Source organism: Berghia stephanieae, chromosome 4, assembly GCF_034508935.2.
Source record: "Berghia stephanieae isolate SIO BIC M18660-M18661 chromosome 4, UCSD_Bste_1.3, whole genome shotgun sequence".
NCBI lineage: Eukaryota > Metazoa > Mollusca > Gastropoda > Nudibranchia > Aeolidiidae > Berghia > Berghia stephanieae.
Window position 1 is genome coordinate 67,503,512 of NC_088363.1, and position 17,775 is coordinate 67,521,286.

A 17,775-nucleotide genomic window follows, 5' to 3' on the forward strand; every position below is an offset into this window, starting at 1 on the left:
TAAATTTTATTTGTATTATGATGTATTAATATCAAAATATCGTCGGGCAATGGAGAAAAAGCTTTGTAGAGATTTAGTCATTAGTAATGACTGGTTTTGTTCTTTGTTTTTGCTCTAACCTTCTTAGATCAGTTTTTGATAAAACAATATTGATTAATTAAATTGGTGTGTGCAAGATTTTTGTAATAAAACCACACTATTACTGGATCTCATGTTATTAGTTTTGAAATTGTTAAATGTTTGATGTTCCAATTCCTGATCCTTCTCATTGCAATTCAATATTGAATATTCTGATAAATCATTTATGGATATTTTCATCCTTCAATGCTCTGTCGCTTATAATATTAATCCTATAAAATAGCTTTCCTTTCTCTACTGCTCATTTTTAATATATACAGATTTGATGCATGATAAAAAAAACATACTATAAGTGGCTGTGGACAATAAGTGACTGAAGCTATGTCATAAACCTAGCTAAGCGTAAATAAGAGAGTTAATGATTATGTGGCAACGAATTATTAGTATTGATAGAGATGGATGGATTATTCCATCATCGTGTCACAAAATTCCATTTCTGGTGTACTAGTTTGATACATTTTTAAAATTGTAAATGGAAATGTCGGTTAAATTTAAATGTAGTTTTACAAATATACTTTATCGTTAAATAAGTGGGTTGCATTTCTTTTTGGGGAATTTGCCACCTATTTTTGTCTGGTTGTTCTTTTTTTTGTTTTGATTATTATAATTTTATTGTTTTCTGTTTTTCTAAACCTACCAACGTGTTTATACGAGCTTATTAAGTCTCATGAATACCCTACCCTCATGTTAAAGTGTGTTTGTTGGTTATTGAGTTTAAGATTGTTAGCTGTGTATTTGAATATGCATTTTGTTATTGTAATGAAATGGTGAATAAGTGATAAGTCTATTTGTTATAAATTTTTATCTTTCAGGTAAGAATAACTTTTACATTTATATTAATAGACATAACTTGGATTAGGGTTTATACTATTAGCATAAGTTTACCTTGCATAAGCATAATCTTACTGTTATCAAGTTTCTTGTTACCAGAAGGTGTTACAAAATTTACGAATTTTATAACACACAATGTCATTCGCCATTGGAATTCCTAATAATGTTTGGAAGTCTGTAAAAACTAAAAGCGGAAACAAAACAAAAAAAAATCTCAATTATTGCTGTTTTATTTTCTAAGATTTCAGTTGTAATCTATCATGACAGAGTACTTGTTTCTCCTTCATCCCAGAAAACATAGGTGGTCCCCATGAGCTCAATGGTTGAGCACTCACCTCACTTGCAAAGGAACCTCATTCAGGGGTTGAATTCAAGTTGTTGTTTTTTTCCAGACCCCTCTGATAGATTTGTCGAAAATTACTTAGCGATAAACTATTGTCCTCCCCAAAGGGTAGCAAGGAATCTTAAATTTCCATTGAGTGAGACAAAGTGGAGTGAGCTTCAGCTCTCTAGGCCTTATTGCTCTAAAGGACTACTTGTCTTAGAAGTTTTTACTCCCAAGTTTTCATTCAATGAAGGTATTAATAGTAAGGACATGATAATGATGTATTAATAGATTCATCTGAGAATTTGTGGATGGAAAACAATTAACTTGAAAATAACATTACATTTTGAGTTAATGTGCAAATCAAATATGTGAAGCAAATCCATTGGGATAAAATTTCAAAGTATATAAACGGTAAGAAAATACTTATTCAATTAGGCTAATTAGTGCTAATTTAGCATACTTGGAAATTATGTCATTGATGTGCACAATTCTTGACCGTCACATAGTTTGTTTATCCACCCATTCGATGTATCAGATTTTGTATCTTTTTCTTTCGTGATATTATTGAATATAAACAATATCCAACTTTCCCCACATATCTTGGATGGTTTGCATCACTCCATTTCCATAAAACGTATGTACAGGCTTTGTAAACTTATTGAACAGTGGCTTAAGTTTGAAGTCTAATCCATCAGTATTTTGGTCAGGCCACTCAAATTTTATTTTTGCCTCAATCTTCTGAAAACTGTTGGATGGATTTTCTGTATGGAAGGTTGTTCAATTTTTCAGAAAAAAAATATTTGTTGTTAGGATATTGAAATGTTAACTCGTGGATTTTTGTTTTTATACAGACGGATAATTTAATGACTTGTGTGTTAACATTTTTTGATCAAAGTCTCAATGACAGACATTTTGGTCTTTCTTTTTAGAGATACTTTTTGAAATTATTCTATTGTATGGTGGTCACTCACCTCTTGGCTGATAGTGACCCTCATGCGAAACTAGTCCATTGCATAATACTTTCTGTCAGATCTGAATAAGATCTAGCTTCCTAATTGCTGCCAGTTTAGATTGAAACATATTGCAGTAGTTTCCAACAAGACATGATACAACGGAAAAAATAAAATTAGATTATAATGATAGAATTTTATTTACATAGTATTGGGTCCATAAATTAGAATCAAATCCTTTTTTTTTGTCTTTAAAGAAGGAAATTATAAAAACATGCTGCATTTTACAAACTGGGCCTCTTTCTGTTTATTTTTTTTTTAATCTGTAGTTATCATCTCTCTATTTGAATCAAACAAACCATATCATATTACGGACATAAAATCATTTCCATGTTGGTTTTTTTTGTTGGTTTTTTTTTTTTTGGTGGGGGGGGGGGGGGGGGGGGGGGGGGGGGGGGATATGTGGAGTGAGATTTTAAATATTTGAACTCTTTTTTTCTTTCTCGTTATTGATTAATAATGCACATTCTCTCTTTTTTTTAATGTCTCAAAATTGTCACAAATTTTTTCCTTTTTTTTTTTTTGTTAAACATCATCTATGGTGAAGGTATTTCAATATTATCTTTACACCATTGGTCGTTGGGTAGAACAGGGTTGCTTAAGATCAATTATTGTTAAATCACAAGACTTTTTGAATGAATGAAGTGATACCAAGTTTAAATGAATTTGCCATATACTGGTAATTTTTTTTTTTTTTTTCCGTTGTATCCGGTCTTGTTGGATCAAATCTTATTGAACCGAAGGTCCTCCGTATTTTGTTTCCTTGCCACAGTAAAATCCATTATTCGGAATTACATTGGGCAAGTAAGCATATATGATCCCTGAAATTGTATATAAAACAACTATTGATGAAGACAATGGATATTTTTTAAAATAAGACCTCAAATAAGTATAAAATATAACGATGAAGAGAAATATATGTTTAGATTTTGATATTTGCTCGCTTTATTTTCAAACTGTTTATTTCTTAAAAGGAAACCATTAGAATTTTGATAGATTGAATAGTAAAATATAAATCAATCAAGAATACAACTATTATGTGACTTTAAAAGTTGTCAGAATAGGATTTCTATTTTAAAAGTTTTTTCAATAATAACAATCAATATACAGTGCAACCTGTTGATTATGAAAATTGTGATAGCAATATTCCCTCAATAGGGACACGGCGGCCAAGTCCGAAATTTTTCCTATCTACTGTTAATAATAAAAAAACTCTCCATAGCGACTTACATTTTAGCAAAAACCCTGAATTTAAATTCTTGGTCCAATGAAACTGCTAATTGTTCAACCAATGAAATTTGTCCTCATAACCAATGAAAAAGCTTAATTTTCAGCCAATGATATCCCATACTTGCACGACACATTCAACCAATGAATGCTCTTGATACGCCATGCAGTGGTTGGTAGTGTGCGAGATTGTCTCCTCCAGACAGAGACAGATGATGATCGATGAATTCTTTTTATATTTACACTCACTGGTGACACGAAAGCCACCCGTAAATATTTAAAAATACAAAAAAAAAAACAGAAAAAAACCCCAAACAAACAAAAAAAAAACAAATTAAAAAAAAAAAGTTTAATGTGGCCATGAATGCAAGTGCATACATCCTGGTCCCAAGCCTGGATAAACTACAGAGGGAAAATAGAATTTCAAGCCTCTTACCCCCCCCCCCCCCCCTTTTTTTTTTTTTTGGTTTGTTTGTTTTTGTTTTGACAACCCCTCTATAACGACATCCAGTCCTGACGATGCCGTTATAGAGCGGTTACACTGTAATAAAGTGAAGAATAGATATTACCCTGTAATCGGAATTATTGATTTTTAAAACATGTTCTAATTTTGATGTGTAACATGGTTGCCACAGTTTTATTGTCTTATTTAAAATTATCCCTTGATGAGAATATTTTGCTTTAAATTTTTTTATTTTTTTTATTTAACACTGGATTAGAATTCAAAAGCTCAAAAATCATTAAAAAGAAAAAGAATTGGTTTTGCATTTAATTGTATTGATCTTTATTATAAAGTCATTATGTCTTTGTTCACATTCACAATTGATGTTTTCCAGACCATTATCAGCAGCCTCCCAATGCATTGCTTGCAACCATCAAGAAACTACAGAGTGGTTACATCAGTGGAACAAGGTTTGATTTTTATAGCATTTGGTTCAAGTTTAGCCTTTGTGAACTCATAGTCTAGCATTGACCAAAATTGCATTAACTTGAGCTTTTATATAGCGCAATATCCACTAAACATGCTCAAAGCACTTTACAAAGGGTCCCTGACCAACAGCATGACACCTGATAGGCGAAATTACAATTTTTTTCTGACAGAGACAATGCTGTTAATGGCCAGGTACTCATTTTACACCTGATTACGGTGAAAGAATGTGAGTAAAGAGCCTTTTCCAAAGACTCAACTCTGCGCTGAGCGAAGCTCGAACCCAGGACCTTCGGATTCGAAAGCGAGTGTCATACCACAAGACCACATAGTCGCATTAAACTAAAGGAAACTATCATCAAAGGGAAGGTTTATTCATCAGTACAACCGATGGCCTCATTTGTTTCTTTGATTACTGCTAACAACAGCTCACTTTTTGTTTTTCTTTTGATGATTGTCACCTTGTATTATGATAGAAGTTAAGGAAGGCGACGGTTCTGATGGAGGAAGAGAGAGAGACACACCCCTATTTATTCTCAAAGACGAGTCTTTATTGAATTGTTGATGAGCATAGATCTTTATTTTTAACTTAAGCATTTTTTTTCCATAATGAGCCATCTGCCTATAAATTAAGTGTTGATATCATTAGTTGCTTTTGTTTTTGTTTTTTTGTTTAAAAATTGTTTTTCTTATGAAGCTTGTAAGAATCTGTTCTATGAGGAAGCCTATTGTGGAGAATTCAAAACAGAGACACTGCTTTGGACTGAACAAATGTAAAAAAAAAAAAAATCGACACATTACACTTATGTTTTTAAAAAAGTCTTATTCTTTTTTCTTTTAGGGTGCACTTGGGCAAGTTGTCAGATTTCCTCAACACATCTTGCATCACAAAGCTCAGTTTCCTGGAGGACATTGACGGTAGAGGTAGGTAGGAAAATCTAAAATCAAAACAAATTTTGTAGTCTTTATAAAAAGAATATTTCTCATTAGTGATTTATCATTCCTTAGTGGAAATATTGTTAAAACTAAAAAAAATAAAATTTATATATATTTTTAAAGACTACACTCGCACAGACAGACTCGCACTTATCATTGCTTTTTCATCCCTATTAAATACACTGTATGTTTTAACTCTCTCCTTACCAACTATTTTCTGGATTTTCCCTGAAATGGCATATCCACCCAACACAAAGTTGATTTTTAAAACTCGATAACTCAAAGGGAACAAGAACATGTTATACATAATTTTTTCAGCAAAACAAGCTCCTCAACACAGCATTAAGTTATCAATAATATTACAAAGAAAAACCTTCAACCTATGAAATTCCTCGGCGTGGTGTCAAAATTTGCATCTCAGTAAATTTTTATGAAATTCAAATTTATAGGTTATAGTTGCATGTATAGGTTATTATCTACGGGCTGAAAAAAAAAATTGAGCTTTTATATAGCGCAATATCCACTAAATGTGCTCAAAGCGCTTTACAAGTGGTCGCTGGCCAACAGCAACATTTAACATTTAGGACGGGACATGAAGCCTGTTAGGCGATGTTACAATATTTTTCTTCTCCAAGGACTCAACTATGCGCCGAGCGAGGCTCGAACCCAGGACCTTCCGATCCGAAAACGAGTGTCATACCATTAGACCACATAGCTGCATCCCTGGTTATATCACATCATTAATACCTGGACATTCACAGCTTTCATTTTTGACATAATGAAACTATCCATAATATGGTATGGAGCTCTCACTAGCATAACAACCATGAAAGCAAAGAGACACCAGACCAGCGATAATCAAGAGATGGAGGATGACATGAATAGGCCTTATTTACATTTGAAAGATCAATAAGGGTGTAAGGAGAAGTTTGGAATAAGGGAACGGATTAGAGCTGTGTTTTTGAAATTATTATTAGGCTTCATTATGATAATAGAGTATAGATAGTGTACAGTAGGCTAAGAAGTTCACGACATTGCCATCCGGAAGTGTAACGGACCAACACACAAAACTATGTGTATCCTTGAACGTTTATAGTCTGGTTAATACAATTCAGTGAGAATTACTCATAAATTTGGATGGCAAAAAACAATAACAAAGACCTGAGTGATGTTAACTTCATACTATCTATAAACACGTCTCTGAATCATTTGATTTGAATCTGCATAAAATCTTGCGTGGTCAATTTTTCCCATGGGAAACAGGAATTTTTTATTTTGCTCCCTACTCCTCCCATATACCCATGTTTATTGGGGGTTTTTTTTCAGTTCACTTTTTCTCTTCTCCATCTTTCCCTTGTATATGCACAGCTATAACATAGATTGGTTTTGCACAAGCCCAGTTATATAGGAAAATATATATTTTTCTATCGTCAAACAATTAATGTTCGAATAAAAATGTCCCTTGTTCTCCTTCTACATAGCTGAAAAACAAGACAAAATGATCATAGAGCAGCTGATTTCTCAGAACATGGAATCACGGCCCAGACTCCTTAGCAACAATTTTACAAAGGGAAGGTCTAGACCGTCATTCAAGGCTTCTGGTCGTCTTGTCCAGGGGATTGTGCGGAGATCTCGGTCCATACAGATAGACCCAGAAGAAATGCCAGGTACATGCTTTTTAAAAATAATAAATGTCTTATTTTTAATGTGATAATGATGATGATACTATTGAAGATTGTAGTTATTATTATTATTATTATTATTATTATTATTATTATTATTATTATTATTATTATTATTATTATTATTATTATTATTATTATTAATGTATTATTATATATTGTCAAATCGTAACAATACATTAAAAATTTGATTTTGTCACTGCCCCCTGATGCTGGCAGCAATTGTTTTGTTGTTTGTTTTGTTTTGTTTGTTTGTTTTTGATTTTTTAATATCATTGCTCCACTCTGTGACCTGTATTTCACAAGGTACATTATTGTCTGGAATGGAGAGGATTTGCCTAAAACAAGAAGAAATGTTCTGCTCATAATTTTTTTCATTCTGACTTACCATCTATGGTCATTCAGCTAGTTTTTTAATCATTAACACACACACACACACACACACACACAAACACACACACAAACATTTTTTAACATTTACTAAACTTTTACAAACATGGTTTATTGTCAGGTAGTATCAAATTAATTGATCAATTAATTGTCATTATTTATGAGTAAATTTCAGCGAGCAGGTATCGGGGTTGTAATTCAGTGCTTTCTGTATATATATATATTTTTTTTGTCTATATAGGACTAAGCTACACAGTCTTATCAGTGAGTGGCCACAATAAGAAATTTTGGTTGGTTAATGAATAGAGATCTAAGCGATGTAGGAGTGTTGAAAAAGTGTGAAAACAAATATGTTTATTTAGTTTATTTGATGGATAATAGAGCAAGCTGAAACTAAAAGGTTATTAATTCGTCCAATAAGAAAAAGACAAATGCAATTTTAGGGCACCTAAATTGACATAAATGTATTGAACATCTTGCTCTCACAGGAAAGATAGAAGGTAAAAAGAGTAAAGGTAGACCAAGAAAAACTTACTTGAATAGTTGGAACAGCTGGGTGACAAAGAAAGAGAAGAGTAATATTAGTTTTCTGAGGTTATCTGATCAGAGAGATGAATGGCGTACCATGATAACCGATGTCTGGCACAGACTTGGTACTTGAAGAAAAAGAAGAAGAAGATAGATAATTGCTATATATTAATTTGATAAAGGTCAATGGTTCTTGTCCATCCTTGAGAAATTTCTGGAAAGTACGGGGTATCTAAATAAATTTGCATAAACAATGCAATAAACCATCACTTACTATGAATTAGAGTTTTGTTTCATCGTGTGCGTGTGTGTGTGTGCATTGGGAGGAGGGTGGGGGGGGGGGGGGGGGTGTATGTGTGCTAAGTGTGGGCAGATGGTGAATTGGACAAAGACATGGGACTTCGGAGTATTGCATAATCTTTTACCTTGGTGTAGGCTGTCAAAACTCAATGCTACTCACCTCCCTGTCTGCAGATCAGTTAAGCTAAATCGGTATTAAATTATTAGCTCACCGTCATAAAATTATGCATTATCCGCTACCTGTTCGTTTAATCATCTATTTATTAATCACTTGCTTGCAGAAATCTCACAAATTACTCATAAATCCAACAATTCCTGGAGAAACTAAAATCTTGAAATCAATAACATGTGCAAAGCTTAATTGTAAAAGAGTTACAACAGACTTTTTTTTAGAAATCAAAACAAAGGAAAATCTTCTATAAATCCATGGTTCATTCAATTTATGAAATCATTTTGATCCCAAAAAAAATATTTGTAATACCAGGAATTTTTGAAGTTTTCACAGGGTTTATTATTTTTTTGGTTTTTTACAGAAAAATTTTTGTTGTGATTTTTTTATTAACATTTTTTTTTTTTTTTTGGTTCGAATTTGTTCATCCAGGCTTTGTAATAAATGACAATAATGACACTCCCATGTTCATACAACACAAGCAACTCGTCATCCATTTCATTTATTTGTCCATGCTTATTTTTAAAAAACTTTGTGCATATTTTCAAGTTAGAGACGAGCCAGATAGAGAGAGGGGATGAGATGTGTGTTTCTGTGTGTGTGTGTGTAAGTGTGTGTGTGTGTGTGTCCTTCTGATTGTGGGAGAGAGAGAGAGAGAGAGAGATGTGTGTGTGTGTGTGTTTGTGATTTTATAAGGAGAGAGAGAGAGAGAGAGAGAGAGAGAGAGAGAGAGAGAGAGAGAAGGAGAGAGAGTATATTAACATTTTGAATTGTTCTTTTGTTTCATCAAAGACCTCCATGCACTGCTATTGCAGTGTGAGGCAGACAAGTCACGTACCTCAGCAGGTTTGTAAAGATCACCTTGCACCTTACCACTCTGTTTTACCTCGTATATTATTCCTGTTTGCCGCTTTCTCGTACAATTGCTGCTGATTTGATTTTAATCTCACAGGTCTTTTTGTATCCACATGGCCGTTAAATTTTAAATTTTATTTTGTAATTCAGTTTAGTTTCTTAAAGATTTTTCTCCATAACAATGCTCTCTCGAGTTCACCATGAATTTCTAGTCATATGAATTAAGAGAGAATTAAGGCTGAAATAACATGGAAATAGCTTATTTTTCTTTTAAAAGTTCCAACCATTTGAATCACATACATTAACTGATGTCATTCAATACCAATTGCGTTAAAATTATAGAAAATTGTCAAAATTTTCAAAAACACTTATATGTATATTTAACTAGTATTTTTTGCTTTCTTAAAAAAACAAACTATATAACAATCTACTTTAGTAGTATAGTTCCATGACTGACAATTTTATATTATTCTCAGAACGTCACATTTCATTAATAGCATTAGATAATTCTAGTCCAGGCTTGATAGCAAATCATATAGATGCGTGTCAATTTGATCAGAGGCTTCATTTGCCATCTTTGCTTTATCCATTGTTATATAGTGGAAGTTGGATTCAATGATGTCTTTGGGACTGGGCCTCTGACCTCATTAAATGCGACTTCTAGTTTAATGCCAATTTGGTCTGATAATTAGGGATACCTTATTGACTCGTGGTGACAAAGTTTATTTTATGATTTAGTTACCTTCCTTCAGACGCACTTGACAGCACAAGGAATCTTCTGGGTTTGTTACTTTGTCGGATTGTTTATTTTTTTCGAGTTTTTTGTTTGGGGGTTGGGGGGGGGGGGGGAATTGTTTGAAATATACATTTTTCACAAATCAGTTGTGCCATTCTTTCAAATTATTTGCATAGATTAGGTCATTAATTTTTTCCACCCGTCTCTAACATAAACAGTCACCACATTCACTTTGAACACAATCTTTCCTTCCCTCTCTCTGTCTCTCTTTTTCCCTGTGCTCTCTCTCTTTCTCTCTCTCTCTCTCTCTCTCTCTCTCTCTCTCTCTCTCTCTCTCTCTCTCTCTCTCTCTCTCGCTCTCAAACACACATACATACACACTGCAAACAATACCTGCTACACCAGGCTGCGCTCAACATTTCACTTATGTCTACCAATCCACTCCCTTCTCGCCTTTACCAGTCAGAAATTTACACAACTAAACAAACATTGGGCTACAGTAAACACCCCTTTTTTTTGTTTGTTATTTTTAAAAAAACCACATTAGTCAACAAGAAATGCTTGTTAGTGATTAAGGAGAACACAGAAGATGATGGAATGTGAGTGAGAGCTTTTGTGTCATTTTGCGGGTAACATTTCTCTAACAGACATGACCTTGTTGAATGCAAATCTATAAGTTAAGATGCTTGTTGAATGTGTTTTCATTTGCTAAGAAAATATAGAATCAAGAAACGTGAATTTCTGAATACCTCATTGAATGCGATCTCATTTTGTCAAGCACCCACTGTAGTATTTTTTTAGTTGTTCTATTTCTCTTCCTTAGTATTAAATCATTCATGAAGTCTAGTTTCACTGAAAGCTTTTGGACTTTTTTGTTTTTTTACATTTTTTTATTGTTTATTTTCATATTGGGAGGAAGGAGGCAGGGGTCTGCGAGACCATCCACAAAAATATTTTAAATAAAAAAACGAAACAAAAAAGATGAAAACAAACTTCAGTTTAGAACAATTCTATTCCTATGCTTTATATATTTAAGCATTTAAAGGAAGAAAAGTATGTCTTTTTTTCTTTTGCATCCAGAATAAATTTTAATACTTTGTCCTCGTCAATTACAATAATTTGCTTTTTGATCAGTTCTTTGAATGAATAATTTTACAAGTAATTAATGATAATTTGATCTAAATGTCAATACAACTATGTTTCTGTTCAAAGTTTATCATAAGCCTTGCCAAAATTGTGAAGTGAGAAAAACAAATTTGCCTTCTCGTTGTATTGCAGTTTTTAAAATCATCTTTTATTTCATCTTCTAAAATTTAACAATTTCTTTGAAGGTAAGAATGTGTGTTTGATGTGACAGGTAATCTGTTTTCCTGCTGTTGGATTAACTGGTAGCATTCATTGTCACCTATGAATTCCAGATGTTTTTCTTCAATATTTTTGTATATCCTTTTCTTTTGGAATGCTTTATTAGATATTTCAGCTTTTGCATTCCTTTTAAAGAAAATTCTTGGCATGAAAAATTTTACTCAGTACTCCATACCACCTTCATTTACAGGCGACAATGTGTTATTCCTAGTTTTGCATCCCAGATTATTTTATCATCATATTACATTTCGCATTTTTATGAACAGGGATTTTTAAAAAATATTATACTTGTATATTAAATATCCCAAGACCTTTATTTATGTGTTTTCCCAAAGTATTATTTTTTCTATGGTTAGACTTACTGATTTTGATAATGCTTGTACAATTCTCAGAAAATTTTGCATACAGAAGCCCATATTTAGGTCAGTAAGTCTGTTCTTACAATTTTATTTTATTTCAGTTTAATATTATATCAGTTTATTTTAAATTGATTGATAAGCCACTTTGTTATTTTGAAAAGATAACTATATGCTTAATTCTCAAAGAGAATATTACACTTTTTGTCCAAAACATTTTCATTTTGAAAAGTTCCATCTCACATTCGTATTTGTGTCTTAGACAGAGTATAAAACAGAGGTGTGGCAAGGACACATTGATATTCGTGTCTTAGACAGAGTTTAAAACAGAGGTGTGGCAAGGACACATTGATATTCGTGTCTTAGGCAGAGTTTAAAACAGAGGTGGGGCAAGGACACATTGATATTCGTGTTTTAGACAGAGTTTAAAACAGAGGTGGGGCAAGGAATAAAGTGAGAAAGGAAATAGGTGCCAAATTATTTGGTGGATGAACGACGAACTTTTTATTTTTTGAATCTAGGCAAAAGTTCAACCTTCAATTGATTCACAAATATTCTAAAATAATCAATCTTCCTTTCATTTGCTTGGTACATTCAGTTTGTGAACAAACCTTACAGATTTTGTAGGAATTAAACTGGCCAATGAAAAGTATTTGATTCTCATGACTTAGAATTTTGCCGTAGGCGCATGAGAAAAATAAAATGATCAAATTGACCACATTGTCTGAGCAGGTGACAAATTATAAAGATGAAAAGCTCCTTGGTCGGATTGAAAAAAAAAGGACAGGAAAAATAAATTGTTAGATGAAAGAAATAAAAAAAAATTTTCTTAAATGAAAGAAATAAAAAAAGAATTACAACCAAATATTGGATTGAATAGATATATGTATATAATTTTGTAATTGGCCATTAGAATTGTAAAAGCTGGGTATCACTTAAGCATATTGAAGTTGAATGGTCGATAGTTATACAGTATCACAACAAACCATATATATGAAGCCCAATGTTTACTTTTTAAGTTAACTGTAAAAGTTGGTTAAACCAAAATCATCCATCCCCCCCCCCCCCCCCCCCCCCCCCCCCCCCCCAATACAAGAAATTAGAATGATAAATAAATAAATAAAATGAAAAGAAAGAAAAAAGTTGTTTAAAGATAAGAAATCCATTCAATTGGAGTCAATCCTAATTTATGTAGTTTCAAATGGACAATAACAATTTTTTGATACTTTTTTGTTAGTAAAGTGCTTAACACCAGTTCAAATATACCAAATCATCGTCTGTTGGATAGAAGGGCTAGATGAAAACTTCAACTTAGACTGAAACCCAATCCCTTTGCTTCTGAGGCGAGTGCTCTTACTAATGAGCTTTTGGGAAACAAAATTCCAGTAGACTTCACTGTTTTTGAATATCAGAATAAAATCAAAGATATGAAGTGAGTAGAAAAGTGCCAGAAGACAATAGAGAATAAAAAAATTTTTCGCGGCGGTGGTGGGGTTTGGCGGAGTTGTCGTACCAATAAGGTCGCAGGTTCAAACCCCACCACCGCCGCGAAAAAATTTTTTATTCTCTATTGTCTTCTGGCACTTTTCTACTCACTTCATATCTTGTTGTTACCAACATAAGTGCCTGCTCCACTCACTTTTCTGAATTAAAAATTCACCCCATACACCGGAGCATACTCAATGTCTCAATCGTTTCTATGTTATATGTTTGTGATGAGAATATTGGCTATTAAGCTTAACTGCTGGTCAAAATTACTTCGCGATGGTGGCGAACGAATCGGCGATCTCAAGAAGTGGGTGAGAGAGGGATCTAGAAATGACTTTGGGTTTGAAACGAATATTTTTGTGTTCGTGGATAGCTCACACGGTAGAGCCACGCTCTCACCTGCCAGGCGGAGTTGTCGTACCAATAAGGTCGCAGGTTCAAACCCCACCACCGCCGCGAAAAAATTTTTTATTCTCTATTGTCTTCTGGCACTTTTCTACTCACTTCATATCTTGTTGTTAATAAAATCAAAGGATGTTGCAACATTCAAGAGTTCTATAGTTGTCTATTATGACTTTGTCCCCCCTCTAAGTCATAAAAATGAAAGTGAAAGGATCGTGCTTTTCACACAATACCAACTACAGGCTTTAAGATCTGCAATAGCAAGTCAGTGTTAAATGTATCACTGAGAGTCAGCACTGAATGTATGGAGTCGAGGACACGCAAATCCTTCTTTTTAAAAAACATGGAACTATGAATGGGATGTAATCCTTTATCAGTGTAGTAGTCATTTGAGAATTAGCACTTTCATATTGTCAAGAGTTTATAACAAGTGTGGAAAATATCCTTGAGAACATTTTGAATTGGTTTTGGTTTATGGTGTAGGCATTTTCAGTTTAACCAGTGTTTACTCCATGTGAAATTTACTTTAATTACTTATATATTTGCTTTTTGTCACCGCTTTCAATGATTGTCATTTGCATGTTTTAATTACAAATTTGTACCTTACAGTATTACATGCTTGAATTTGTTTTTGTTTTTTTTTGTTTTGTTTTTTTCTGTTATAAAATAACACATATTATCATGTTGGTATGACATTACATTGCAGAAACTATTGACGACGTTAATGAAGAAGATTATCCTGATGATTCATCTGATACTAGTTGTTATTTATACTCTTGTTTTTGTTTGGTTTTGTTTTTGAATTGATTCTTTGATGTTAACGTTACAGTTTTTAGTTTTGGATTTAATGTATTTGTTTGTGTATTTTTCAACTTATTTATTTTACCATTTTGCTTTTAGACTTTTGTAAGTTTTTTTACTTCCCTCAAAATGGTTTATTGCTGTATTTTGTCAAGCGTTATTTTGTGACTGTATGCGACTCATGTGATTAAACAGGATAGAAAAGGTTAAAAGATAAATGGTTACCAGATATTTACCACAAAATAGTCATGATCATAAGATGAAGAATAAAATGCTCAAGTATTTGTTCAATTACCTCTGCATAAGTAAATGTATTTTCCCATGTAATCTTCTGTTGTTTTTAGTTCTGGGAGTACTGTTGGTATTAGTTTCAACAATTAATTCCACTCCCCTACTTTTGAAGTAACTGATATTACTTATTTACACATGTTGTCTTTTACTATCCATGGCACAAGTATTTTCATAGTGTAAGTTGCATCTCTAGCTGCTTTGCTGATACTCTGACAAAAAAAAAGAGATTTGATAAGTGCTTTTATATAGCACAATATCCACTAAACGTGCCCAAAGCTCTTTACAAACCTTGATTAATTTATGAGCTACTGATGATAATGTCATTTTAGTTTTCCTAAGTTTCATGCTGTTTTAAATTTAAAATTGTAATAATTTACCCATCTCATAATTACCAAATAGTATTTAATCTTCTGAAACCTGGGTGGGGTTCCTAACCTCCCATAGTGGGCAGGGGGTTACATACTTTGTCTTCTATCCCCTTATATCTGTTTTCCAACATGCTTTCTGTCTTTGTCTTGGAATGAGATAACTTGGTTTTGTCCTGGTCCTGGCCAGGTGCCCTGGCTGAGAGGGAAACAGTTTTGGGAGATGATATTTTTTTCATTGTAAATCATCTCTCTTGTTATGCACTGTATTATGCTTTCTTTATATTATATATGATTTGTAAAACATTTGAGTGTGTTCCTCTTAGCGGGGACCTGTGCTTGTGTCTGGATGAGACTTTTAGTGATCTCAAATTAAGTACTTTGATAGAGTGCTTTTGGAATCTACACCTGTTTCTTATTTGAACCAATTCCCCTTTGTCTTCCCTTTTTTTGGATGCTTTATTGTAATTCTAGAACTTTTTACTATCCCATTTTCTTCCTTTTTACTGGCGCTGATATGACCTTGATGTGTTGCAAGCGCCGTAAAACCCTTAAAAACATAAAAACATAATCTTCTGAAACAAGTCAAAAAAGTGTCACAGACAGTTCCATTTCAAACTATCAATGATGCCCAAGCCTTACAACTCAATGCCTGAATGTTAAACAGGACTTTATATTATATAAAGGAATAGTATTGAAGGTAAAGATTCTAGAATATGGATATATATATATATATATCATAGGCTTTTCATCTGCCCTGGTGTATGGGAAAATTAATTGAACGTCTTATGTCATTCAATACATTTTCCATATTTTCAAATATTTTCTTCTAATCATATAATTTACCTCTTTCACACAACAAAATCCTCACCACAACCATAATTACTGCTCCACCAACCATGACATTCATCGCCATTCACCACTGTGGCTGCTATGCCGTTGACATCATCTTTGCCTTCATCATCATCATCATCATCATCTTCATCAATATCATCAAAAGGATCCAATGACAGCTCACGCAGCAGACAAAATAGTTGTGGGAGTTCAAGAAGTAAATCACCAGACGGTCTACAATATTCTCAGTTTGGTGTTGATGCCATTGGTAACTATCTTTCTCTTTCTTCACCAGATCACATATGTCTATGTATATCTATATATTTATTGCTTGCTCTCTTGGAACACAAAGCCACGACCTCAATTCTTATGCTAAAATGGAAGAAAAGCTATTGCTTTAAGGGGACATGCAGTAGCAAAAAATTTTATTTTTTAAAATTAAAAATAATAAGGATGATACAATCTCATCCACTTAAAAGCTAGTGATTTAAGAAGTTAAAAAATGTACTGGACATGAAAATATATTCACCCATTGTTGGTGGCCAATTTGGTTTATTACCTATTACTATTTTCTTAAAATACAAATGCTCAAAAACTAATGTTATTATTATATTATCTAAATTTTACACTAATTTGAGATGCAGCTCTTCGTTTTTTATTTGATTCATGTGTAACTCCAGGAAGGTGAAAAAAAAAGTATAAAAATTGACAAATTTCAGAACAAAATGCTGAGTAGTTTTTGAGATAAATGCCTTGTCTATAATGTCTTTAAATTCTAAAGTCCTAAAACCTGTAGGAGGTGTTGAATTTTATATGACAAAATGAAACAATTTGAGGAAAAAGCAGGTAAAGCTAAAATTGGAAATTCAATCCTGTCTTTGTGGTAATTATCAGGTGTGGAAATTTTCAAGTATTGGACTAACACATATTTTGAAATTTTATACCATATTTTTGGGCTTAATTTAAGCATGGTATGGTATGAAAGTGCTAAATTCATGAAAGTATTGTTAATAAAGGGTTGATTTTAGTATTGGAAGATTATTTTGATAGGCTTGGCTTGAGATTAATCCACATTTATGCCGTGAAATGACGTAAATTTAACATTTTTACGTATTTGCTGGTGTAAATTGAAAATTTGATGTTTCAAGTATCTAAAAATGTAAATAATTCAATTTTTGTATATTCAGTGCTGATCAAAATTGCCACCGCATGTCCTCTTAATATCTTTTTTCTCTTGTAATTTACCCATCTGTCATCATTTGGAATGGCTTTTCATGTTGCCCTAAAATTATTATTTGTCTATTTATGTGAACTAATTTCCTGACACTGTTCGTTAATCATTCTGAACAATAGAATCAAAAACTTTTAAATTATATGGCATGGATTTGATATGCCCAGTTTTAAACATTTCTAAAGAATTTAAACTCATTCTTGATTAATCTCAACCATTGATAGAAAGAAAAAATATCCAGTAAAATAAACAACATAAAAGCTTTTACTATTTTATTCAATAATGCAGGAAATACACTTTGAAATATTTAAATTAATTTTTCTTGAAACTGACTATTATTGTCTTGTTATTTCATAATGCTGGATAATAAGTTCACATGTCCTTTTCTATATCAGGGTGTTTTTTAGACAAGTATTTTCTCTGTCCCTTTAATTTACTTAACCTGATTTCTAATTCAAGTGGATTCATTCATAAAGACAGAATACTGTTCACACAGTTGATTACTTTCCCCAAGTTAATTTGATATATCAGGCGAACAAGCCTTTTTAGATTTTTGTAACCACAAAGCTGTTCATGTTTTCAAT

General features: G+C 32.7%; 1 protein-coding gene across 29 annotated transcripts in view; it reads left to right on the forward strand.

The window, feature by feature from the left end:
* The window catches only part of LOC144971088 (putative phosphorylase b kinase regulatory subunit alpha), an 80,738-nt gene that overhangs the window by 31,423 nt on the left and 31,540 nt on the right, over nt 1–17,775 (forward strand). For 10 of the 29 annotated variants that reach the window (XM_078911465.1, XM_078911468.1, XM_078911446.1 and 7 more), the window contains 6 exons: nt 4,371–4,446; nt 5,304–5,386; nt 6,880–7,065; nt 9,260–9,313; nt 11,816–11,845; nt 16,127–16,228. In XM_078911465.1, the coding sequence (XP_078767591.1) occupies nt 4,371–4,446; nt 5,304–5,386; nt 6,880–7,065; nt 9,260–9,313; nt 11,816–11,845; nt 16,127–16,228 (531 nt within the window). The remainder of the gene's footprint in view (nt 1–4,370; nt 4,447–5,303; nt 5,387–6,879; nt 7,066–9,259; nt 9,314–11,815; nt 11,846–16,126; nt 16,229–17,775) is intronic. The other 19 variants (XM_078911472.1, XM_078911469.1, XM_078911474.1 and 16 more) reach the window with 7 other exon arrangements.